General features: G+C 41.4%; 6 protein-coding genes, 2 long non-coding RNA genes and 1 other non-coding gene across 11 annotated transcripts; 6 read left to right on the top strand and 3 right to left on the bottom strand.

Annotated features, from left to right (window-relative positions):
- Window positions 1–2,484: 2,484 nt before the first annotated feature.
- LOC124204727 lies at window positions 2,485–3,231 on the bottom strand. Its single transcript, XR_006879062.1, has 3 exons — window positions 3,137–3,231; window positions 2,807–2,928; window positions 2,485–2,610 (listed from the first exon to the last, which is right to left on the bottom strand). It is a non-coding gene; the product is annotated as an uncharacterized LOC124204727 (long non-coding RNA).
- Window positions 3,232–4,464: 1,233 nt separating this feature from the next.
- Window positions 4,465–6,450, top strand: LOC124204708 (proclotting enzyme-like). The gene is made up of 7 exons (XM_046601841.1): window positions 4,465–4,547; window positions 4,631–5,089; window positions 5,162–5,286; window positions 5,354–5,486; window positions 5,579–5,857; window positions 5,941–6,028; window positions 6,102–6,450. The coding sequence occupies exons 1-7, from the start codon at window positions 4,536–4,538 to the stop codon at window positions 6,188–6,190; spliced, it is 1,185 nt and encodes a 394-aa protein (XP_046457797.1). The 5' UTR covers window positions 4,465–4,535; the 3' UTR covers window positions 6,191–6,450.
- A 1,565-nt stretch (window positions 6,451–8,015) lies between these two features.
- On the top strand, window positions 8,016–9,936 carry LOC124205058 (venom serine protease-like). Its single transcript, XM_046602364.1, has 7 exons — window positions 8,016–8,027; window positions 8,120–8,578; window positions 8,657–8,778; window positions 8,852–8,981; window positions 9,051–9,326; window positions 9,422–9,509; window positions 9,586–9,936. The coding sequence occupies exons 1-7, from the start codon at window positions 8,016–8,018 to the stop codon at window positions 9,666–9,668; spliced, it is 1,170 nt and encodes a 389-aa protein (XP_046458320.1). The 3' UTR covers window positions 9,669–9,936.
- An 871-nt stretch (window positions 9,937–10,807) lies between these two features.
- On the bottom strand, window positions 10,808–11,671 carry LOC124204730. The gene is made up of 3 exons (XR_006879064.1): window positions 11,567–11,671; window positions 11,329–11,457; window positions 10,808–11,130 (listed from the first exon to the last, which is right to left on the bottom strand). It is a non-coding gene; the product is annotated as an uncharacterized LOC124204730 (long non-coding RNA).
- A 352-nt stretch (window positions 11,672–12,023) lies between these two features.
- Window positions 12,024–12,095, bottom strand: Trnac-gca. The gene has a single exon. It is a non-coding gene; the product is annotated as a tRNA-Cys (tRNA).
- A 789-nt stretch (window positions 12,096–12,884) lies between these two features.
- Window positions 12,885–14,912, top strand: LOC124204709 (trypsin alpha-4-like). Its single transcript, XM_046601842.1, has 7 exons — window positions 12,885–13,042; window positions 13,136–13,594; window positions 13,670–13,791; window positions 13,867–13,996; window positions 14,053–14,328; window positions 14,425–14,512; window positions 14,608–14,912. The coding sequence occupies exons 1-7, from the start codon at window positions 13,031–13,033 to the stop codon at window positions 14,685–14,687; spliced, it is 1,167 nt and encodes a 388-aa protein (XP_046457798.1). The 5' UTR covers window positions 12,885–13,030; the 3' UTR covers window positions 14,688–14,912.
- Window positions 14,913–15,514: 602 nt separating this feature from the next.
- LOC124204711 (chymotrypsin-1-like) lies at window positions 15,515–17,298 on the top strand. Of its 2 annotated transcripts, none has more exons than XM_046601844.1 (7): window positions 15,515–15,606; window positions 15,679–15,975; window positions 16,051–16,166; window positions 16,235–16,364; window positions 16,438–16,752; window positions 16,887–16,977; window positions 17,078–17,298. In XM_046601844.1, exons 1-7 carry the CDS (start codon window positions 15,595–15,597, stop codon window positions 17,158–17,160), a joined length of 1,044 nt encoding a protein of 347 aa, XP_046457800.1. In that variant the 5' UTR covers window positions 15,515–15,594; the 3' UTR covers window positions 17,161–17,298. The 2 variants fall into 2 exon arrangements, with proteins under 2 accessions (XP_046457800.1, XP_046457801.1); XM_046601845.1 differs by having other exon boundaries at window positions 17,081–17,211.
- An 858-nt stretch (window positions 17,299–18,156) lies between these two features.
- LOC124204700 (enteropeptidase-like) lies at window positions 18,157–20,332 on the top strand. Its single transcript, XM_046601829.1, has 7 exons — window positions 18,157–18,256; window positions 18,332–18,940; window positions 19,038–19,159; window positions 19,242–19,368; window positions 19,439–19,714; window positions 19,786–19,876; window positions 19,960–20,332. The coding sequence occupies exons 1-7, from the start codon at window positions 18,245–18,247 to the stop codon at window positions 20,055–20,057; spliced, it is 1,335 nt and encodes a 444-aa protein (XP_046457785.1). The 5' UTR covers window positions 18,157–18,244; the 3' UTR covers window positions 20,058–20,332.
- A 332-nt stretch (window positions 20,333–20,664) lies between these two features.
- LOC124204702 (clotting factor G beta subunit-like) lies at window positions 20,665–23,913 on the top strand. 2 transcript variants are annotated; one of them, XM_046601831.1, is made up of 10 exons: window positions 20,683–20,965; window positions 21,310–21,403; window positions 21,479–21,575; window positions 21,674–22,036; window positions 22,109–22,672; window positions 22,748–22,863; window positions 22,939–23,068; window positions 23,138–23,428; window positions 23,527–23,620; window positions 23,700–23,913. In XM_046601831.1, exons 4-10 carry the CDS (start codon window positions 22,025–22,027, stop codon window positions 23,780–23,782), a joined length of 1,290 nt encoding a protein of 429 aa, XP_046457787.1. In that variant the 5' UTR covers window positions 20,683–20,965; window positions 21,310–21,403; window positions 21,479–21,575; window positions 21,674–22,024; the 3' UTR covers window positions 23,783–23,913. The 2 variants fall into 2 exon arrangements, with proteins under 2 accessions (XP_046457788.1, XP_046457787.1); XM_046601832.1 differs by lacking the exon at window positions 21,479–21,575 and having other exon boundaries at window positions 20,665–20,965.
- Window positions 23,914–24,103: the final 190 nt, after the last annotated feature.

The raw sequence follows: 24,103 nt of genomic DNA, 5'->3' as shown, positions 1-24,103 counted from the left end.
GAATTTTAATTCGTGTGATAAAATAAAAGGAAGTTTAGAATATAATAAAAGTATGATTGGTATGGCGGCTAAAAGGGAAGGTTGGACGTTGATTGGCCGAGCCAAAACGGGAGCAAAAGTTGTGTGAAAATGTTGATACGATAAAAGAAAATTATTTAAGAAATCTTGTGGGCAGTATTGGCGATGCTACCTCCCAGAGTCATTGGGAATTCGATTATTGTTGTTCTAACCGTTCAAAAATCAAAGTTGATGGCTATTAGTTATCTTGGATGGACGCTCTGGAGACTGGTTGGCTGAAGGCATCGACTTCACTACACGAGTCACGAAATGTTTGACCTTGTAGAGATGAAAAACCGGTGGCTGAGGGTTTTAACCTGACGAACGCATCTCGTTGTTCAACCACCGTTGCGCCATATAAAAGTATACAGAGCGATAGTAATTATTATTTTTGTAATTTGCGAATTGAATGTAGCCATCAGCGCAACCTGAATAATTTAACCAACATTTGAATAAACTGCCATAGCGAGTTTTAAGCAACAAAGCTATTCAAACGTATGTGTGACATTTCAATTGCTGTTTCTCATCAACTGCGATTCGCACCAGGAACTTCAATCCCACAAGAAGAGTAAAAGGGTAGATCAATCTGCCGTTCTGGCTCTGCCCACAGCGATAAACTGAGCCAAAAAACGCCCCAAATTGCTACTACCAAACAAGAAAGAAAATGTTGAATCGCATCTGTCTCGTTCAAATTGGCGCTGGTCACCACCCCAAAAATTCGCAGACAAAGTAATTCATCAGTGACATTAAACAGGTTAGCGTATCCATGTGTTGATACCTTGCACAAGGTAGACAACTCGAGAAAATTGCCAACGAACACGGAAGAGTGCGCGAGTGGGAGAGACGCAGTTCTGCCAAACGAGTTTACACCTAATCGAGAAATCTGTCGCTGGCACACGACCAGATTTGTTGATTTTGTCAGACAAGAAAGGGAAATCCCTAAACGTTCCCTCCAACGGTTTTACATTTCAATCAGCATTTAGTGCAAGCACCAAAAAATACAAGGGGAAATGTTTTTTAACAAATCGACGTGCTGCCACCTACGAACGAAATTAGTTACTCGATAGAAGGGCAAACAATTCCAACGAGGAAATTCAAATATTTGCAAATGTGATGTAGTTAACTCAACAGGAAAAGTTGAAGGTACCAAAAACAGGCCTGATCTGCGCAGTCGTTCGATTACTGAGATTTTTAGCTTAACTTTAACAGTTGCAGTCAACCGCCTAACTCACGAATAAACGTAGTCTGTACTAACAATCGATTTTATAATGAACGCCACCGAAAATTGTCCAAAAGGAAGAATAGATATCAATTTTGTCCTACCTTTATGCCTGGGAAGCACAGCCAGGAATCTACGGTCAGTTGCTCCATCCATCCGCTGAAGAGTTGAATTACACCAGACGGGATAGGGTCAAAAAGGGTGTCCTCGTGAATACACCCACACTCGCATGGGCGTACACGAGGACATATAAAGAAAGGGGGAAGAAGGGATCCGTAACTCGATCGGCCTCGGTGGTTTATCCAAGAAAACTGGATGCTGTGAATCTAAATAAAAACCAAAAATAAAATGGGTTACGAATAAATATTCACAAAATAACAACAACAAGTCAGGAAAATTTTAAAATGAGACACTGAGTAAACTCTAATTATTAATAAAACGCATTTGCGAAGTTAAATTTCGGGAAGGGATCGCTCTGATGATGATCCTAAGGAACAAACGTCAATCCACCGATGATAATCACATTTTCAAAGAGTGAACTTGAACGGAAATCAATTGATTGGATTGGAGTCATCATCGATTTCTTTATCGTCGGAGCGGAAACGATGAGCGGATACATCGGATTTGCCCTTTTGTATCTGTTACACAGATCTGAAATTCAGCGCCTAATTCAAACGGAATGTGACGGAATTGCCATGGGTTTTGGCATCATAGACACGGACAGGTCATAGGTATAATATGCCCGAAAAGCCCCAACCAAAATATCTACCGGCAACCGGCCTACCCCAAAACCCCAAGTTCACCCTCAGCTCTAAATTCAGAATGACAAAGCTTCCCCGAATGAATATCCTTTCATGGTAAGTTGACATTCTCAAATGACGAATTAAAATCAGTCCATTTCGAATCCATTTGTACAGGTGGCATTGGTCGAACTGAAAGGCGACGACTTGGAAAATCCAATCTAAGATTTGGGTTGGCCTGCAGTGGATCTCTGATTAACCCGATAAAGATCCTAACAGCGGCTCACTGTGTCACCAAGGACGACTCTGCCAGAAGTAGGTTCTAAACATAAAGTCTCAATTGAAACCAACAGGATTTTGGAACCATGTATCGTTTCATGAGCTGAGCTGCCTCACTGTTTACGACAAGTCATGTGACAAAATACTAAACAATAATAAGGAAAGGATGAAATAGTGTCTAACCTTGAAGCCTGGAAAATACTGCCAGGCATCCACACGTGTTCCATCAGCTGAAAAGTTGGGTACATTAGACGGGCGTCTCCGTGAATAAACCCACATTCACTTGAATGTGCAAGACGACAAAAGACAGTAAACCTAAGTTGAAAAATAATAGATGTTATAGATACATTTGTGGAAACAAACGATGAAAAGTTGACAATGAGATGGGTATACATTATTCAGTATTTTCATAAACAAGAGATTCTAATGTTCCGACTTTGCACGCACACCTATATGCAAGCCTTGAAAAACATCCCAAATGGAATAAGTAATTGCATCACAAAATGAATACCGTAGGGATGAAGTAGCAGACTGTTGACAACTGTTGATGATGATAGATTGATAGCGGTCAATTCAAGCACAAGCAAAATTTGCACTCATTGCTGTTGATGATGATTATCTCAATACTCAAATCTGGGGAGAGAAAAGAAAAACATCAACTTGTTAAGCAAATGGAAAATGAATGCCATGCTTTCATGGGGGCTGACATAAAAATTGCTTGTCAGCAACCAACATTTTACAAGTTTCATCCCCAGGTTATACTCTTCTTAATCCCTCATAAGATAAAAAGTCTCCATAATCATACTACTTTTATTATTACTCTTTATTTTGAGTTATTTACCTACTAAACAGCAGCTGCAGGACTTAAACAATATACATCTCATGAATAAGGGATGAGAGACGATCACTTGCAAATTGTACCGTGCAGCCATTAACGCCGTTGCCAAATGATTAAATTAACTTCTGTTTCTTCCCGACCTCCCCGCCAATTTTAAAAAAAGAAAATAAAAATTGCATCTGAATATCTAAAGGCAAAAGGAGTCTAAACTCTAAACAATCTAAGGTTATTATCTACAAAAGTGTTTACTTTCAAGTATTGGGTGTTCTGACAGTTTGATTTTAAGATTTATACGTTCTTCAATTAAAAATTATGATCACGTCAAATAATTGTATCCTCAGGGGGCACCCAGGTTTGAACTGGGGACATTCCGACTACCACAGAGCTATACCCCCTTCAACACAAAAAATTTTTGGTAAAAAAATTATCAAATATTTGCTCGCTCACTGGATTTGAAACGTAAGCTTTTCAGTAATCGGATGTTAAATTCGTTAATCGTGAATTTTTCTGTGTTGGTTAAAATTAGCCAAAAGTGGAAGAGACTAAGAAACTGAAGTTCTCACTAATGCTCAGGTGATTTGGTTGCCAGGTGAATCGTTTCGCCAACTTTTCCACCCCAGTAAAGGAGACGATTGAACGTGTTTCCTTACGGCCAGTGACTTGACGGATCATTTTGAAAATCGTATAATACAAACAACTGATAACAGGTAAGGTATTAATAAGATGCATTTACTCGACTTGTTGTTTGCCCATTTTAGGAGTCGCCAAGTTTGAGTGGTTTGCCAATCCCATACGCAAATCTAAATTTGTATTCCAAACAATTGACAGAATGTTAAATAGAACGAAATTTAAGTTGCCCATTAAACAAATTGTAGATTTTCTTCATTCACAATTCTTTTTCGCGATTCTGCTGGAGATGAAATTTGCATTCCGACTAATTAATTCAAATGGCCGTCAAATTACAGGTGGACTTTGATATAACCTCTAACACGGATGGAGCTGTGTAGTGATAATGACCGAAGCTACTGGGCGTGGCGCAAATCCAGTTTGTCGGCGTGATTCCCCCTTTCCACCCGTTGACAGTTGACACTGCTTACCCCCGTTTGCACAACTTACGAAATGTTTTTTTTAATTTTATGACTTTTGCAACATCTTTTTCAATTCCTCCTCCTCCCTTGTATAGCCAAATGCGCTGGAGACGCCATCCAGGTTCCAGGGTACTCGGTGTACTGGGCGTGGTCATTAACAACGACGAAAACTCGAATCATGTTATTGGCAAATGATCAATCGCGTAAACTTGAATTTGAAATCAAATTCCCGTCTGGCGGATGAGTATAAAAGACCCGGGTCCATCCTGGAACAAATCAACTTGCTTCGTCCAGCAGCTCCAGCAAGCGCAGCAATGAAATCAACGGTAAGCAAAATATTTTCCAATTAAATGAATTAGAATTAAAGTCTTGTTAATTAAAACTAATGGGAAAAATCCCTTGCATGTAGATGTTATTGACGGTATTGTCCTTATTGGCTGTGGCTGGCATTCAAGCTAAAAACATTGGCACTCTTCGAGCATTGCCCGACATCGGCTCAGCTTCGCCACCCCGGAATCAATGGTACACACTGGACGAGCAGCGCCGGGCTAATTTCGGCTATGCTTACCCCGGCCAGGCTGCCAGCAACATTCGCGATGCTGATGGCAACATGGCCGGTTCTTGGAGTTATGTCGACGCTGATGGTAACCTGGTCCGCGCCACCTACACGGCTGGGCGAGAGCAAGGCTTCCTCGTCTCATCCACCAACGAAGGGCGAGTGGCTCCTAATGTCCTATCCGACCTGAGCAAAGTGGGTACCACTCCGAAGATTGGCGCTTGCAATGAAGCCCCTTCCGGCCTCAAAACACAAAAGACCGTCCTCAACTCCAAGTCTTCGAAAGAATCCGTTGTGGATGCGAAATACATTGTAAGTTGATATGAATTGTCGATGAACCGATTCAAGTCTGGCCATTTCATTTCATTCGCCATTGGCGTTCAGGTGGGATTGGCTAAAAGCAGGGAAGGCGACGACCCAAAGTTCTATTACCATTGCGCTGGATCTCTCATTAGCAAGACACACGTCCTGACATCGGCTCGCTGTGTCACAGAGGAAAATTCCAACAAGTAGGTTTCAAATAGAAGGACTTCATTCATCAACAGTGTGTGATGATATAACCATCGGGTTTCCTAGGCCTGTACATCCAGCACGATTCGATGTCCGATTGGGCATAACCAAGCAGTCCGATGATAACATTGAAGACTCGGAGCAAGCGTCACCCATCTACGAAATAAAAATTCACCCGGATTATGATCACATTACGGAGGTAAATATAGGGCCAACATTTTTCTATTAAACAACGTTTGCCGGAAAGGAAAATAAAATAATTAAATCAAATTCGTCTTGTCTATTTCGAAGGAAAACGACATCGCCGTTCTAACGCTGGACGGTCCCGTAGAGATGACACCCAAAGTTGCCCCCGTTTGCTTGGTGCCGGAATGTTTCAACAGCGATGGCGCAGACTTGATCGCCATGGGCTGGGGATACAAGAAATACGACGGCAAGCTATCCGAAGTGCTCAGGTACGCCTTCTTGACCGGTATGAAAAATGAGCAGTGCAGAGTCCAATTCAAGAACGAGAAGCTGCCCAGTACGGCGATGTGCGCCAATGGCAACGGGAAAGGCATTAATTGCATAGTAAGTCGCACTTTACACATCAATGGTTAATAGAAATATCTGTACAAGCATTTGTCGTGTAACTCGGAATTGGTCGGATCTAGAACGAGAAGGGAGGTCCGCTAGTCGTTGAAGATGCGGAAAACACCGAATGCCGTTACAATCTGGTCGGTATCGTCAGCTTCGGAAACAGTACGTACATCAAAAAATGATAAAAGTTGCGATTGATTCAACTTATTCGTTTTGTGGGTACGAAAACGAGTAGGATGCATCGAGGAAGCTCGCAGCCCAACCGTTTATACGAAAGTGGCCTCGTTCCTGCCTTGGATAGCTGCACAAACTGTTCCTATTTGAGGGTGTGACGTATACACGCACGATTCACGCAACCCCAGGCAGGCTATCACTATGAATGGAAGAACGGACGCAATTCGGCTGAGATTGGGAATTCCATTTAGACTTTTGATGCGAATCGACAACAGCAGTTGAATTGGTGGAGCAGCTATATTTTATTACTTTCTCAAGAGTTAAATGTATTTAATTCTAAATATTGAACTTGGTTTCGTTACTCGACTCTTATTCAAATACAATTAAACCTTTCAGCAGCATTAAAAAAAGCTTAAGCTCATTACTCGTTTTGACTCTCATGGGATGGTAAATTGATTTAATTGAAAATGATTATATACGGACCGGTAAATGGCTCACGATTGATCATACCATAATCTAAGAAAGTTGATCATTCGTAGTCTGCTGGCAGCAGTCAATGGCCGACCTTGCGACCAGACTCTTATTATGCCCTTGGATTTACGTCATCATCATTTCACGTGTAGTTTGACCGGTTACACAACAACAAAGACGAAAGGGGGGAGTTCCACTTGTTTGTTGTTGGGGATATTCCAAGACGAGAAAAATTGAAAGTGCGCTTGCGATTTTGTTACTAATTTCAAAATGTCAAACTCCGCTATGAAATTTGTATGACTTCCGGTTTCCGCAAATGGCAAGAATTCCTGCCGACAGCTATTCACTTTGTATGTACGATACGAAATAAAGGAGGAAAAGTGAAGCATTTTCCTACCTGAATTCTTGGAAATTACCGCCACGATTCCACAAGTACTCCTTCAGCAGAAAAGTTGGATGCGTCAGATGAGATGGAAGGAAAGGCGTCCTCGTAAATGCACTGAGATCAATGTACACGGTGATATTCTCCAATCAGTCGGATGATGTTTATCTACATTCCCAAGTGGAAAATGTTGTGGTAAACATTTACGGAAACAACTAAGAGAAATGAGATGGGGGATGGATAAGCCTTATAATTTTTGAGTAAGTAGAAACATTTAAGATTTCTACACAACAAGCTTGCTCAGATGCAATTTATCATTTGAATATATACCTAGATCATGAAATAAAGGTAGCACAAAATTATTACCTATAGTCGATGAAACTGAGATTGTTGCTGATGACAGGCCATTATCAGCACAAGTAACATTTGCTTTCATTGTCTTTGTTGATGACTAGAGGATAAGTTAATGAGATGCGTTTTGTCGACTTGTTGCCCATTTTGCGCTATCTTTGTAGATTCGACAATCGCCACGTTTTGTGGCTTGCCAATTCCGCATGCAAATAGGATTCATTCCGAAAGAATTGACACGACGATAGCGCAGAATTAAAAACTGAAAAAAAAAATAAAAATAAATAAATAAGGATCTGTTGCATGGGCTTGTCAATTTCGTCGTCCCTAAATTCTTAATTCGTCTATTAAAATTAAATCAGAAAAATGAAAATTTGCACATCAGTCTCGATACAAATAAATAATCGGATAATTAGCCCGAACAACAAAAGCAAGGACAAGCTGACTTTGCTATAACCTCTAGCAATGTTCAGCACACATGGATGGAACTGTAGAGTGAGACTACAAATCTGGAGTGGCTCGAGTCCGGTTTGTCGACTCGTTGGCTTTTACCCGTCGCGCACATCTTGCGGGAGTTCTGCATCTTGGAATTGTTTTGATGTGGTGTGTACGCTGGGCGTTGTCACGAACAAAGACGAAAAAGTCGAATACTGTTGGGAAAGCATCGAAGATGAAGAACCTGAAATCAAATTTCCGTCTGGCGGATGAGTATAAAAGAGCCGGGCCGATCACAGGGCAGATCAGCTTCTTCTTCCCGCAGCTCCAGACGCAGCAATGAAACTAATGGTAAGCACATTTTTGAATCGTATCTAATAATTACATTTAAAATTGATAAGAATCAAATGAAACTGTTAAACAAAATCCTTGTATAATATTAGATGTTATTGACGGTATTGTCCTTATTGGCTGTGGCTGGCATTCAAGCTAAAAATATTGGCACTCTTCGAGAGTTGCCCGATATTACCTCAGCTTCGCTACCCCAGAAGCAATGGTACACACAGGACGGGCAGGGCCAGGCTAATTTCGGCTATGCTTACCCCGGCCAGGCTGCCAGCAACATTCGCGATGCTGATGGTAACATGGCCGGTTCTTGGAGTTATGTCGACGCTGATGGTAACCTGGTCCGTGCCACTTACACGGCTGGGCGAGAGCAAGGCTTCCTCGTCTCTTCCACCAACGAAGGGCCAGCAGTCGCTCCTAAAGCTCCTGCATCCGATCCGGACAAAGTGGCTCCCATAATTTCTGGTTGCAATGCCGTAGGTCGTTCCACCCACCAAGAGCCTAAATTCCGGATGGTAGGAAGTGAAGAAGTCAACCAGAATCAATATCCTTTCATGGTAATTTAAAATAGACATTCATTAAACCGATACAATTTCTGGCCATTTCAATCCATTTGCTGCCATTTGTGTTGCCAGGTGGGATTGGCTGAAACTGTCCTCGATGACGGTTGGTTCTATCACGTTTGCGGTGGATCTCTGATTACTCCGACAAAGATCCTGACAGCGGCTCACTGCGTCACCCACGTCAACTCTACCAAGTAAATGTCAACAAAAATAATCAGGTCTTAATCGAATTAATTTTAATTGAATATCACCATCGCATTTGTCAAGAGCCCTCAGCCCTAAGCGTTTCGAAGTCAGACTGGGCATGCACAAACAGAACAGTAACGAAAACGACGCCGAGCAAACGCACAGCGTCGGCAAAATCAAAGTTCACGAGGATTACAACTGGAAGTCGGTCGTAAGTAACTATAATAGAAAAGAAGCTTATTAATCAGATTCGTATTTTATTTGATCAACTTTTTTGAAGGAAAACGACTTGGCCATCCTGACGCTGGACGTGCCCGTGACATACACGGACAAAGTTGCGCCCATTTGCCTGGTGCCCAAATGTTTCGACGGTAACGACCAAACGGTGACCGCCATGGGATGGGGACACACTACGGATGGAGGCAAGAATTCCCATGTCCTCCGGCACGCTGCCTTGTCGGTTGTCAACAACGAGCAATGCAAAATCGACGTGAATGATAAATACCTGGCCGACAGTGCCTTGTGCGCCTTTGCTGACGGACGAGACACTTGCCAAGTAAGTCAAGATGATTCCTGATTGGTTTCCACCAGTTCAATCCTGTAGAAGCCTATTTGTTTTAATAATTCGGATTTGATTGGGTTATAATTTAGAACGACAGCGGCGGTCCACTGGTCCTTGAATACCCGGAAGACACGAAATGCCGTTTCAAGCAGATCGGTGTCGTCAGCTACGGAGATAGTACGTTGGAAAATGAAAGATTATGCAATTCGTTATTCCAAGTTATTAATTTTGGTTTTTATGAATACGAGTATAGAATGCGCCTCGGGCAAACCAGGAGTCTACGCCAAAGTGGCATCGTTCGTACCTTGGGTAGAAGAAAACGCTCAATTAGATTGAGCCATGCACAATTACATTATTCACTTCCCCGGCCGCCGACCCTATACTGGAAAACCGGACGCGACTTTGTACTGATGTTGGGAATTCCGTTTCGACTTTTGATGATGCAAATCCAAACAGCAGATGGAGTGGTGAAGCAGCTTTTTTTAATTATTATTTGATCAATCAGTTATAAAAATGTATTTAATCAAAATCGTTTGGTTTCATTGTTGATTGAAGTCTTATTCAAAATACAATTCAACCTTTCAGCTGCATTAAAAAAGCTAAACCTGATTACTCGCGTTGCTTGTCATGGGGGTGTTAAATCGATTGACATTGGAATGGATTTTTGTACGGACCGGTAAATGGCTCACGATTGATCATGCTGTCATAATAAAGACAGTTGTTCATTCGTAGTCTGGCGGCAGCAGTCAATGGCCGACCTTGCGATCAGACTCTTATGCCCTTATGACGTCATCATCGTGTAGTTTGACCGGTTTACATAACAACAAAATATTCAGACGAAAGGGAGTCCCACTTGTTTGCTGTTATAGGAATATTCCAAGACGGAAAAATCGAAAGTGCGCTTGCAGTTTTCTTACTAATATCAAAATGCCAAACTCTGCTGCGACTTCCAGTTCCTCAAGTGACACGGATTTTTTATTGCGCGGATATACCTGAACGGGAATTGATTCAATTGATGAAATTTCTCAATTGCAATTGCTCTTCTAATTAGATTCAACTTGAGGTTGAGGGTTGACAAACTAAGCCAGCTAAGCCAAAGAGAATGGGGGCCAGGGAAATACGTTACGCAGTCATCTAGTGTTGATTTTCTGAAGGCTTTGGTCCCGAATTGTCCCGAACAAAGCTGGGGAATTAGCCGGGGAATCTCATTTACGCTAGATCGAATCAACGTATTAAAATGTGAATTTTTTTTTTCTTTTTTAAAAATCTGCCGATTAAAAGAAAAAAGAATTCTCAACTTCGTGAAGCTCAATCAAACATTTATCTGATTTCATCTTCAGCACTTCTAGTTTGAGCCTACAGAGTAACAGAATGAACCGTTGTATCTTCAGTATCAAGTGTTATAAGGTCTACATGCGATTTTGAACGTTGTCGATCCTGAATGCATAAATCATTTTTATTGAAAACCTGGGTAGATCTTAACAGTTTTTATCGGGATTTTCTACGATAAGACGAACGGAGATTATATGCCGCCAACTATACTCTCCATTCACACTTATTCTCTATTTATGAACGATACGAAATAAGGAGGGGGGGGGAGAAAAGGTGAAACATTTTCCTACCTGAATTCTGGGAAATACCGTCAGGATTCCGCAAGTGCTGCTCCTTCAGCAGCAAAGTTGGGGGCGGCAGATGGAGGCGGCAGATGGAGGAAGGATCAAGGGTGTCCTCGGAGATTTAACACAGACGAGTATAAATGTACATGATTATATTCTCCCATCAGCCGGATGATGTTAACCTACATTCCCAATTGGAAAAAGTTATAGAAAACATTTACGGGAACAACCAAGGGAAATGAGATGGGTGTAAAACCTTAATTTTCAAATCTGTAGAAATAAATAGATTTCTACATTTAACAATAAGCTGCTCAAATTCAAGTTATTCTTAGTTTAAATTTACCACAGATCATGAAATAACGGTACCACAAAATAATTACCTTGTCGATGAAATTGTATTGAGATTCATATTATGAACATTGCTGTTGACCGGCCATAATATATTACCAGCACAAGCAAAATTGGCAATCCATTGTTCTTGTTGATAACTGCTGTTTCAAGCAACAAATCTGCTCAAAAGAAAAGGTGAATTTTTACATTGTGAATGAAGTAAATATCAAATGCATGCCAGCCTGTAAGGCATTAACTGTATAGGTTTAAATTAAAATTGATAATTACATGTCATTTTGCAACCTTGAACTTTCTCTTAAGAAAAATCCTCGTAATCATACTACATTTGGTTATAGTTTGGCTGGAGTTGTTAACCTGCAACAGGTTTATATTTGTAAAAGGGTCTGTTGATGAAACACGAAGATGACATTTTTGGGGGGAATTTTTCATTCTTGCAGCCATTAGCGCCATTGCCAAATGTAGTAGTTCTGCTCCAATGGTCAAATCGGTCGAATTAATTAGTTAAAAACCATGGTTAAAATTAAAAATGGAAAGAGACATTAGTAATTTCGGTATTTATTATTTAACAGCAATTTACAAAATATTTATTTGTTTTACGCATTTATCGGAGAACCTTCGAATTTCTCTCTGTACTTCAAGTTTAACTAACCCATAACTTATTAATTTGCATAAGGAAACCTTCGCTGGATTAACTATTATTAATTATTATTAAGCTTTCTTTCAAAGGGAGCACCCAGGTTTGAACTGGGGACATTCCGATCTGCAGTCGGATGCTCTACCACTGAGCTATACCCCCATGTTAATCAAGTAGCTCACACTAATCGAATTAAAATTAAATGGGTATTTCTCAATCCTTCATCGAATCCAAATCAATCAAGACTGGCAATTGTAAACGAATTGATGTTAAAATTAGCTAAAAATGAAGAAGGAAAACCAGTTACTATCACGTATTGATGATCCGCGTCGCCATCTGAGCTCGTTGCTAAGTGAATCTTCGCCAACTTATATATATTCCAAAGTCAGAAAACTGCTGTATAATAAACGCGTCTAACCCGTCCAAACAACTGACAAAAGGAAAAGTTAATGAGATGCGTTTTGTCGACTTGTTGCCCATTCTGCGCCATCACGTGTGGCTCGCCAATATCGCATGCAAATCGGAATTGCATATGATTCCCAAACAATTGACACGGTGATGGCGCAGAATTAAAAAAAATGTATTATTAAAAACAAATGTTCGTAATCTCTGAATTCTTTATTCGTTTCTTTATATTAATCAGCAAAAGAAAAATTTGCCTATCAAATTTGGTCAAGTCAAGACAAGATAACAAGAGCAAGGACAATTTGACTTTGCTATAACCTCTAACAATGTCCAGTAATATATACAGGGATGGAAAACTGTACAGTGACAATGACCTAAGCCATTTTGGAGTGATGATGGCTCGAGTCCAGCAGTTTATTGTCGACTCGTTACTAACCGCGGGCGGGCACAACTTACGGGAGTTCTGCATCTTCGTTTTTTTTTATTTTTTATGTCGTGAATATACATCACTGGGCGTGGTCATTAACAAAGACAAAAAAAAAAAAAAAAGTCGAATTACTGTTGGGAAATAATCGACGGCGAAAACTTGAACCTGAAATCAAGTTCCAGCTGGCGGATGAGTATAAAAGAGCCGGGCCGATCACAGGGCAAATCAGCTTCTTCGTCCAGCAGCAGCACCAGCAGAAGCAACGATGAAGTCAACGGTAAGCAAACTTTTGAATCGCATCTATTAATTATATTTAAAATTGATAAGAATCTATATTTAACTCGTAAACAAAATCCTTGTATAATATTAGATGTTATTGGCGGTGTTGTCGTTATTGGCTGTGGCTAATATTCGTGCTAAAAACATTGGTACTCTTCGAGAGTTGCCCGACATTACCTCAGCTTCGCTACCCGTGAGGCAATGGCATGCCCAGAACGGGCAGGGTGAGGCTAATTTCGGCTATGCTTACCCCGGCCAGGCTGCCAGCAACATTCGCGATTCTGAAGGTAACATGGCCGGTTCTTGGGCTTTTGTCGACGCCGATGGTAACCTGGTCCGCGCTACCTACACGGCTGGGCGAGAGCAAGGCTTCCTCGTCTCATCCACCAACGAAGGGCCAGCAGTCGCTCCTAAAGCTCCTGCATCCGATCCGGACAAAGTGGCTCCCATCATTTCCGGTTGCAATGCCGTAGGTCGTTCCACCCACCAAAACCCTAAATTCCGGATGGTAGGAAGTGTAGAAGCTGGCGTCAATCAATATCCTTTCATGGTAAGTTTTCAGACACCATTGTCGATTTGCCGGCCATTTCATTTCAACAATACAATTGCCATTGTTGATATTCAGGTGGGATTGGCTCAATACGACGGCGAAAAGGAAGCGTACGTCCACATTTGCGGTGCGTCTCTAATTACTCCGACAAAGATCCTGACAGCCGCTCACTGCGTCACCGAGTACAAGTCTACCAAGTATAACCAAATCTTCTAATTATTCATTTCTAATAATTCATATAACCAGGCCATTTCACCGTCTCATTTTGCAAGGCTCATCAAAGCCAAGAATTTCGAGGTCCGATTTGGTATGCACAATCAGAAGACGTACGAAAACGACGCCGAGCAAACGCGCAGCGTCCGCAAAATCAAAATTCACGAGGACTACAACCCCAAATCGGTGGTATGTTTGACGTTTTGCTATTGGCAATTCCGATTTTAATTATGTTTTCAAAAAAGGAAAACGACGTGGCCATTCTGACGCTGGACTCGGCCGTGGACTACACGGAGAACGTGTCGCCCATTTGCCTGGTGCCCAAATGTTTCAACGGTGACGAGAAAACGGTGACCGCCATGGGCTGGGGACACCTGCAATCTGACGGCGAGAATTCCCACGTTCTCCGTCACGCCGACCTGTCGGTTGTCAACAACAACCGATGCAAAGAAGAAGTGGATGATGGAGACCTGCCCGACAGTGCGCTGTGCGCCTATGCCGAAGGACAAGACACTTGCCAAGTAAGTCCGCTTTGTCGATGGGTTATTTTCAAATGCTGTTATGCTGCTGGATATGAGCTAATTGAAATTTCCGATTGATGGGTGCTGGGTTTGTAGAGCGACAGTGGCGGTCCGCTGGTCCTTGAGTATCCGGAAGACACGGATTGCCCGTTCAAGCAGATCGGCATCGTCAGCTACGGAGACGGTAACGAATTATTTAAAAAAAAACATTTCAATGTTTGCGCGATTCGTTCAAAACTAAGTTATGTATATACATCGATCATTTTATCGTGTGAATAGGATGCGCCGCGGGCACTCCCGGAGTCTACGCCAAAGTGGCGTCGTTCGTCCCTTGGATAAAAGAAGTCGCCCAATTATAGGGTGAGAGCCACGCCCAAAAATCAATCACGCCCCCGACCGCTGACCCTGTATAACTGGAAAGCCGCGTACGCGACTTGTGTTTGCTGGTTATACTGTTGTTGTGCGAATCCAATCAGCAGTTTTTTAATTATTATTATTTTGATCAATGTATTTAATCAAATTTGTTGACTTCCATGTCGACTGATGCGTCTTATATTCAAATACAATTGAACATTTCAGCAGCAGCTAATAAACTTAATTATTCTTGTTGAGTCTCTGGTGGTGGAATAATTAAATGATTGATTGATTACATTTGAATTGATTAAGAACCGGTAAATGATTGCAGGCGGGAGTCAATGGTCGACCTTGCGACCAGATTCTTATAAGTCCTTGGATTACGTCATCATAATATCTTATGTATAGGAGTTTGACCGGTTTAATACGCTGGTTTTTGTGTAGCAACAACAATACAATCACATCTCTGAGGGAGTCCCCGTTGTTTGTTGCTGGAGAACTTCCAACACGGAAGAAATCGAAGTCGTTCGACTAATGTGGCGTAACATGAAACTGAAATGGATAATTATTCCTTTGCTTCCTTATTAATGTCGCACGGATTTCTGTGCGGAAAGACCCTGATGGACATTTATTACATGACATTGTTATCGAAAGGAAAGTTATTATTAAACTGGTTTCGTTGCTATCCTGTATACTTGTTGCCGAATTTTGATTTCACCTTCATTTCACTTTCCTCTTCACTTCCTCTTCACTGTTGGTTATTAAGGTGTGGTCAGAATGAAAAGTAAAAAGGGGGGAAACACAAATTCCGTTTATGGCCATTCTGTCGTCCAACAGATGGGTATAAAGTGGCCGGATGACAACCCAACCTGACGACTTCCTCTCCAGACTCGCACTGACGAACTGGACACCATGAAGAGCACTGTGAGTATAACTGTAATAAGTAAATTAATCTTCTTAAACTTAAACTGATTTTTCAATTTTGTGGCTTTTTAGATTACATGCATTTTGGTTTTATTGGCTGTGGCCTGCACTCGAGCTAGAAATGTTAATTATCCAGCCAGTCTACCCGGTATTTCGTCACCTTCGTTTCCCAGTGGACAGTGGAACACACAGGACGAAATTGGCCAGGCCAGTTTCGGCTATGCTTACCCCGGCCAGGCTCGCTCTAAAAGACAATTACCTGATTGTGAAACGAACTTTGGAAATGGTTTTCCTATTGTTAATGAAAAATTCAATTATTCAATGTACACATCCGAGGAAGAAACGGGCCGCAATCAATACCCTTTCATGGTAAGTGATGGATAACTTAATTTATTGAGAACGCGTACGACAAAGCAGATTTACATTCGTTTCATATTCTTACAGGCAGCGTTGCTGAAATACGACGAGACGTCACGGCGATACAAGTTGGCCTGCGGTGGATCGTTGATTAGCGCCACTAAAATCCTGACCGCTGCCCATTGCGTCATTCAAAACGACACGTATTTATGTCAAAATGCTAAATCAAAATTTCTGTCTAGTATTTCACCTCTAATAATTGTGTACACAGAATTCCAGCGTTTGACAAATGGCTGGTCAAACTGGGCGTGCACTTTTTGAACGAAACGGCGGACGATGCCGAAGTCACAAGCCGAATCAATCAGATAGACATTCACGAAAACTACGACCAACTCACGAAGGTAGAAACACTAATCAATCCCACTATTTGTAATGATTTCTGACTAAGTTGTTGCTCGATGATTTTCGATACAGTTCCACGACATCGCCATTGTGACGCTCGAATCGCCCGTGAAATTCACCGACAGAATTTCGACCGTCTGCCTGCCGAAAGAGTGCCACTCAGTCGCAAACCTACTTTCTTCTGTTTCTACCCGAACCTTGCAATGGGGAAGCAAGGCGAAAGGAGAAAGAAACTCGGATGCCCTCCACCACGTACACGCTACGGCGATGGACAACGATTACTGTAATTATTTGGCCACCAGTTATTACGGCCACGAAAAACAAATGAAAGTAGCCGACCATATGGTTTGCGCCTTATCGACTACTGCTGGGGATTCTTATCGTCAGGTATATTCAAATGCTTCGGTGTGATAAAATAATCTAATAAGCTCTTGTCAAGTTGTCATTTATTTTTTTTAATTTAATTTATTTTTAAATTTGACTTTGAATATAATTATTTGTTGGGTCGTGCATGTATATAGATATACGAAGGTGGTCCGGTGATAATAGAAAAGGACACCAGGAGAAATGAAGAGTGTCCCTGGCTGCAATTTGGCATCATTGTTCGTAAAGGTTGGTACCGATATTATATAGTACCTGATACAAATAGTGCAGCTCATAAAATAATATCGTCGGCGTTAAAACTACATTCGAATTTCTCTTTACGATACAGCAGGGCCTAATCAATCAGATAACGATATTTACACCAGATTGACGTCATTCTGGACCTGGATCGATGATAAGGTGAATCCGTAGTAAAAACGGAAATTGGAAAAATTGTGTCGTGTGTTTGACTGTTTGCTTATGTTTTTTATTAGTTGATATGGCTGAAAAAAACTTGCGAAAAACTTGTTCATTTTGGTTTGCAACAGAATACAATTAATTTAGCCAAAATTCAGCTACTACTTATATTTTTATATTTCTGAGATCTTTCAAAAATTCTTTTATATTAGAAAAAAAGAGAGATAATTAATCGGCTCATTTGTTGGTATACAACAAAACTGAAAACTCTTTCTCAAACAGTTTAGGTATTTGCAAGACTATTTATAAACTGAAATATATTACCCTTGCGATGAAGGGTGGGAGTTTGTTAGGGCGTGGTTATTTTCTCAATTTCACGGGATAAAATATCTTGAGGCAACTGTTTGACTTTGCTGATTTCTTAGTCCACGCACGACATTTGAGATGCATCAATTAATCTTTCGTTCACGATCAAGGCCGCGTGTCTGGCAAAAATCGAGAGTCGTCACCGCACCAATGTAAAAACAACTTAATTCAGGTTTGATGCAGCCAACAAAAGAAAACAAAACATATGGAAGACAATCGTTCGATGAAAGACCTTGGCAGTTTCTGGCGGTAACAAACATTTTCCCGATGTCATTATTATGGACTTGAACCAAATGCGGGAAAATTCAAACGCTCTTTGTTTCCATGGGCTATTGCCATCGTATCTATATCTCATGGCATCAAGATTGATCAAAAATGGGTGTGGACCAACAACCCGTTTGTCCAGGGCGGTCCAGGGTATTCCCCTTTTCGGCTTGTTCCAGCCATTTTTGCTTGTTTGATTAAATATCAGCAGAAGGCCAGCAGCAGTAGACAACAGATATGAATAACCACCCCCTCCCGCACACCCTTGCATTCTGTAGGCCTAGACTGTATAGACTAATTAACTGGGTGCGGTCAAGAACGTACAATCTGCTGCCCTTCAAAAGTATATTATACAACACAACCTAACCGTTTGATCGTCGCCCGACGGTTGAGTATAAAAGGGGATCCACAAATCCAGCTAAAGACATGTTCTTCATCCAGCTTCCCAGCAAATAGGAGCGAGACGAAAATGAAGTGCCCGGTAAGTTCGCATTTAATTTTTGCAATTGTTTTATTAAACATTATATTGTCTTGATTTGATATTTGCTATCGTCAGATTGTTTGCATGTTGGTGTTATTGGCTGTGGCCAATTCCCTGGCCCAATACATGATCTACCCGGGTCTAGGCCCCATGCTGAACCCCATGCTACCCTTCAATCCTCCCGTTTCCCGCCAATGGCCAGTCAACACGCAAATGTGGCACGCCCAGGACGAGTTGGGTAGGGCTAGTTTCGGTTACGCCTACCCTGGCCAGGCTGCCGCCAATTACCGTGACGCTGCCGGTAACATGGTCGGCTCATGGAGTTACGTAAACCCAAATGGCAAATTGGTCGCCACTTCGTACGTCGCCGATCACCGAGGCTTCCAGGTTCAATCCAACGACTTGCCCGTCGCTCCCGTAGACAATTGGGTCCCACCAGTTGTTCCAGTTGTTCCAGTTGCTCAAGTAGTAGCGCCTCCTACGATTAAGGACGTTACCAGTGAGATTAAACCGGCCATCACCACCCCGATTAAGACACCCGATCCCGTGACTATTAAGGATCCTGCCGCTGTGATCATTGCCGACGACTGGCAGTGTCTTCAAGCCCGCCGAAAGCGTCAAACCAACCAAGTTTCGTATATGGTGGCCAGCAAAGAATCCCGCAAGAATGCGTACCCGTTCATGGTTAGTTTTTCGCTGTTAGTTAGAAAACGAGCACATTTCAATTTTATTTTAATTTTGACGGATGCGTCTGGTATATACCATCGTAATTAAAAAATAGGTCGCCCTGGTCACGTACGATGCAGATCTTACAGTGTCCGCGCACGCTTGCGGAGCCTCTTTGATTACTTCGACCAAACTCCTGACTGCGGCTCACTGCATAACCAAGAACGAAACAAACATGTAAGTCCTCCCCATTTAGCCCCATCAAAAAGATATGCTGGATTATATTTTACGTTTTCATCCGCATTTTATTTGTGTATAGATATGATCCCGACAATTACTATGCTCATATTGGCATGCACTTCCGCACCGCCGAATACACCGATGCCAAAACTATTAGGAAAATCGTCGGTTACAAAATTCACGAAAACTACGATCCTTTTTCAAAGGCGAGTCTCAGCAATTTCAGATTACAGCGTCAGTCATGTAACGTAATATTAACTTTGTTCTTGATTGCAGGCAAACGACATGGCCATTCTCACGCTGGAATCGCCCGTGGAATTCACCGAGACCATCTCGCCGGTTTGCTTGCCACAAAAGTGCATGGACGTCAAGTTCGTTGGCAGGAGTGTGACGGCAATGGGATGGGGTCTCACCAAGGAAAATGGCACCGTATCCGACTACCTTCGAAGCGCTTCGTTCAACGTCATTTCAAAAGCAAAATGTAGCAAACATTATGATGATCTGACGGACCACATGTTCTGCACATACAAGGAGGGACAAGACACTTGCCAAGTGAGTGACTATTTCCTGATTATCTTTTCTATACAATCAGAGATTAAACAGAGTTTTGGCCGTTTTTACAGGGAGACAGCGGCGGCCCACTGGTCACCGATCACGGAAGCGACGGTCTCAATTGCCGATTCGTTCAGGTTGGAGTCGTCAGCTACGGAGAAGGTATTATACAAGCGATTCTTTGACTTGAGTTTATTTTTTTTTTATTTATGCTAATTCTGTACTCGTTTCACGTTGTGTTTTAGGTTGTGCAAGGAAAGGAGTACCCGGCGTTTACATGAAAGTAACATCCTTCGTTCCTTGGATCCAGAGGAATCTTGACTTACTTCAGTTAATTGACTGAGAAAAGGAACAATCGACACTTGAAATCCGGACGCGACTGTTGATGTCGACTTTCCATTGAATTGCGGCACTAATGCAATGTATTGTCGTGTGTTCAAGCAACAGTCGTGGAGCAATTCTTTTTTCTTATTCCAATCCTAACAAAAATCGACTTCCTTTTCGGTTTCCTTTGATGCAAGTGCCCGGAATTTTCACGTTCTTCATCTAATTTTGACTAAACCGTCGCTAACTGATCAGTGTTGGACAAAGAGCAATACATTGAATCCAATTTTTAAATTTCTTTTCCCGTTCCTTATTATAGCGGCTGATATACTGAGAAGTGACAACAGTTCAAATCTGTTTGACTGCATATTAACTTTTTAAAAAGAAAATTGAGCCAAGCAATTTTACAAGGAATATTATAAGGAAACCTAACTAGTTACCAGTAAAGTGACAAATGAGCACTTAGTACTCTATTGAATTTATCAAGATCGCAGTTTGCTTTTATCTATTATTTTAAGGTAATTTAAGAAATTGTGCGTTTCTGTCACCAGTAAACGCAATGCAACTTGAATGCAACGTAATTTATAAAAGCTGGGTAAAAATCCAAGATGGCCGCCGTTTTCTGTCTCTTCCTCCTTTTTACATTTTAATGGAGCCCGTGATGTCGTGACTGCTCTCTACTGCCATTTAAAGACCAGAAGTAAGTAAAGACGCGTCTTCTCCAGTCAAGAGATTTATTTTTCAAAGAGCACACAATTTCGCTGAGTAAAGAAGTTATGCAACATTTTATTCATTTTCATCTGATGGCGTTAATGACTGCACTGGCTGCAACTGCACGAAAAACAACAAACCTCTCAAAGATATACTGGTGCGTTGTGTTGATACGTGTTGATACTGGATACAGCAGATGTAGCAGTGTTATAGAAGGTAAATAACTTATAGATTTTAGAATATTAAAGGAGTATAATTGCGGTAATACGTTTATCCAACTAAGTAAACTGTATCCACATTAGGGGAATCTTATTTACTCATCTTGGTGATCAGTAAAACCAGAAGTCACCACGATTTGGTGTGGATAATTTATTACACTGCAAATTTACTTTTTCTTTAGTACAAGCTAAATTACTGTGTAAACTAAGTTAAATCTCTTTCTGGAGTGTTACTCTTGGCCAGCGCTCATCATCAAGTATAGGCCTATATAATCCACTTACAGCACTGGATGTTAATTTATTTGCGTAAGCTTATTTTATCCATCTTATTCTTTTGTGCAGGTTTGAGTTTTGGCCATCATAGAAAACAACAAGCAAATTTAACTTGCACATATCGGCTGTCATCATTGTCAGCAGTCTCAGTTTTATCCATTTGGTATGTAATTTAATAATTTAACCGATTTAAATTGCACATGATTAATCATGCTGTTAACATTTTCTATATTCGTAGTCTACCTTGAGAGGCGAGGCTATTATATCTTTGGGTTAGTCGTTAGGTCATGATGGTGGCCGTACGTAGTAGCTAGTTTTACCGGTTTGTTTAACAAGTAAATTTTCAAATCAATGGAGTCGCCGCTATTTCCTCAATGTTATTATAGTAATAGTCTTCTTAACCGTTCCTGCAATTTATGTGGAACTTCACCAGGAAATTTAAATGGATATCTCTTGGTTCCCGATTTCGCATGGAGTTGGATGCGGTTGAATGTACCATGGAACATCCCACTAATATTGCATGAAAGGAAAGTTATTAAACTGGTTTCGTTGCTAACCTGTTTTTGTTGCTGAATTTGATTTTAAACTTCATATCTTTTTCCTGTCCACGTCTTACTGGCCATTTCTAGGTGTGGTCAGAATGAAAAGCAAGAAAAGGGAGAAACGCTGATACCGTTGATGGCCAATTGGCCATTCTGTCGTCCAACGGATGGCTATAAAGTGGCCGAATGACAACCCAACCTGACGACTTCCTCTCCAGACTCGCACTGACGAACTGGACACCATGAAGAGCACTGTGAGTATAATTGTAATAAGTAAATTAATTCTCTTAAACTTAAACTGATTTTTAAATTTTGTGGCTTTTTAGATTATATGCATTTTGGTTTTATTGGCTGTGGCCTGCACTCGAGCTAGAAATGTTAATTATCCAACCAGTCTACCCGATATTTCGTCACCTTCGTTTCCCAGTGGACAGTGGAACACACAGGACGAAATTGGCCAGGCCAGTTTCGGCTATTCCTACCCCGGCCATCAGGCTGCCAGTAACGTTCGTGATTCTGCTGGTAACATGGCCGGTTCTTGGGCTTATGTCAACCCAGAAGGGAAATTGGTCAACGTCTCCTACACCGCCGATGAACGAGGTTTCCGCGTCTCCTCGAATGTTTTGCCAGCAGCAGCCGCTCCTGTGGCCGATTTGGCAGTAGGACCAATTGCGACCGGCCGCAATCCTACCAAGGCTGCCTCCGTTCCAATTGATTCCATTGTCAATGACGGTGATTGCATTGGCAACCGTCCAGCCCGCTCGAAAAGGCAAACTGGTGATGAAACGAACTTAGGAAATAGAAATCCTATTGCCAGTAAACTTGAAGAATTTAATTATTCAAACAATAAGTATACGGAAGAAACGGGCCGGAACCAATACCCTTTCATGGTAAGTGATGGATAACTTAATTTATTGAGAACGCGTACGACAAAGCAGATTTACATTCGTTGCATATTCTTACAGGCAGCGTTGCTGAAATACGACGAGGCGTCACGGCGATACAAGTTGGCCTGCGGTGGATCGTTGATTAGCGCCACTAAAATCCTGACCGCTGCCCATTGCGTCATTCAAAACGACACGTAAGTCAAAATGCTAAATTAAAATTTGAATCGAAATTTCTGTCTAGTATTCACCTCTAATAATTGTGTACACAGAATTCCAGCGTTTGACAAATTGCTGGTCAAACTGGGCGTGCACTTTTTGAACGAAACGGCGGACGATGCTGAACTCACAAGCCGAATCAATCAGATAGACATTCACGAAAACTACGACCAACTAACGAAGGTAGAAACACTATTCAATCACACTATTTGTAAAAATGATTTCTGATGGAGATGTTGATTTTTGATACAGATCAACGACATCGCCATTGTGACGCTCGACTCGCCCGTGAAATTCACCGACAAAATTTCGACCGTCTGCCTGCCGCAAAAGTGCCATCAAGGCGCTCATACCAACGGCTACGCCCGGGCCCTTGGATGGGGAAACGCCAAGGAAGGTGAAAGAAACTCTGATGTCCTCCGCCACACGACCACCGAGTTTATGAGCCAAGAGTCTTGTATTGAAAGAATCAACACTGGCAGCAGGCAAATTCAATTAGCCGACCAAATGATTTGCGCCCTTCCGGCTGATGAACTTTGTCAGGTAAATAATAAATATACTTTGGCGATAATATTAATCAGCTCGTTTATTTTTATTTAAATTTACATAATTCATAATTCTTTGTTGGGCTGTGCTAATAGAATTACGATGGTGGTCCGATGATTCTACAAAGGCCCGTCAGTAGAAATGAAGAGTGTCCCTGGCTGCAATTTGGCATCATTAGTTCCACAAGTGGTAATACTCAGATTAAATTGGGCGGCTCGCTTAAATATTTTGGAAACGTCATTCGAATTTCTTTTCCATGATACAACAGGATGCTATGGAAACCGTGAGCCGGATGTTTACACCAGATTGACGTCATTCTGGACCTGGATCGATGATAAGGTGAATCCGTAGTAAAAAACGGAAATTGGAAAAATTATGTCGTGTGTTTTCTTATGTTTTTTATTAGTTGGATGGCTGAAAAAAAACTTGCGAAAAACTTGTTCATTTTGGTTTGCAACAGAATACAATTAATTTGCCCAAAATTCAGCTACTACTTATATTTTCATATTTCTAAGATCTTTCAAAAATTCTTTTATATTAGAAAAAAAGAGAGATAATTAATCAGCTCATTTGTTGGTATACAACAAAACTGAAAACTCTTTCTCAAACAGTTTAGGTATTTGCAAGACTATTTATAAACTGAAATATAATTACCCTTGCGATGAAGGGTGG

This window comes from Daphnia pulex, chromosome 10 (assembly GCF_021134715.1).
Source record: "Daphnia pulex isolate KAP4 chromosome 10, ASM2113471v1".
Lineage (NCBI taxonomy): Eukaryota > Metazoa > Arthropoda > Branchiopoda > Diplostraca > Daphniidae > Daphnia > Daphnia pulex.
Note: the sequence above shows the minus strand (reverse complement) of the source record. Positions and strands in the feature narration are given on the sequence as shown.

Bases quoted from the DNA above. Each gene is read 5' to 3' on its own strand.
- LOC124204708 (XM_046601841.1), top strand. The intron at 5,287-5,353 runs GTAGGTTTCAAA...CGGGTTTCCTAG, and splicing joins ACAGAGGAAAATTCCAACAA to GCCTGTACATCCAGCACGAT. The intron at 5,487-5,578 runs GTAAATATAGGG...TCTATTTCGAAG, and splicing joins ATTATGATCACATTACGGAG to GAAAACGACATCGCCGTTCT.
- LOC124205058 (XM_046602364.1), top strand. The intron at 8,779-8,851 runs GTAAATGTCAAC...GCATTTGTCAAG, and splicing joins ACCCACGTCAACTCTACCAA to AGCCCTCAGCCCTAAGCGTT. The intron at 8,982-9,050 runs GTAAGTAACTAT...ACTTTTTTGAAG, and splicing joins ATTACAACTGGAAGTCGGTC to GAAAACGACTTGGCCATCCT.
- LOC124204709 (XM_046601842.1), top strand. The intron at 13,595-13,669 runs GTAAGTTTTCAG...GTTGATATTCAG, and splicing joins TCAATCAATATCCTTTCATG to GTGGGATTGGCTCAATACGA. The intron at 13,792-13,866 runs GTATAACCAAAT...TCATTTTGCAAG, and splicing joins ACCGAGTACAAGTCTACCAA to GCTCATCAAAGCCAAGAATT.
- LOC124204711 (XM_046601844.1), top strand. The intron at 15,976-16,050 runs GTAAGTGATGGA...ATATTCTTACAG, and splicing joins GCAATCAATACCCTTTCATG to GCAGCGTTGCTGAAATACGA. The intron at 16,978-17,077 runs GTTGGTACCGAT...TTTACGATACAG, and splicing joins TGGCATCATTGTTCGTAAAG to CAGGGCCTAATCAATCAGAT.
- LOC124204700 (XM_046601829.1), top strand. The intron at 19,160-19,241 runs GTAAGTCCTCCC...ATTTGTGTATAG, and splicing joins ACCAAGAACGAAACAAACAT to ATATGATCCCGACAATTACT. The intron at 19,877-19,959 runs GTATTATACAAG...GTTGTGTTTTAG, and splicing joins AGTCGTCAGCTACGGAGAAG to GTTGTGCAAGGAAAGGAGTA.
- LOC124204702 (XM_046601832.1), top strand. The intron at 23,069-23,137 runs GTAGAAACACTA...TTTTTGATACAG, and splicing joins ACTACGACCAACTAACGAAG to ATCAACGACATCGCCATTGT. The intron at 23,621-23,699 runs GTAATACTCAGA...ATGATACAACAG, and splicing joins CATCATTAGTTCCACAAGTG to GATGCTATGGAAACCGTGAG.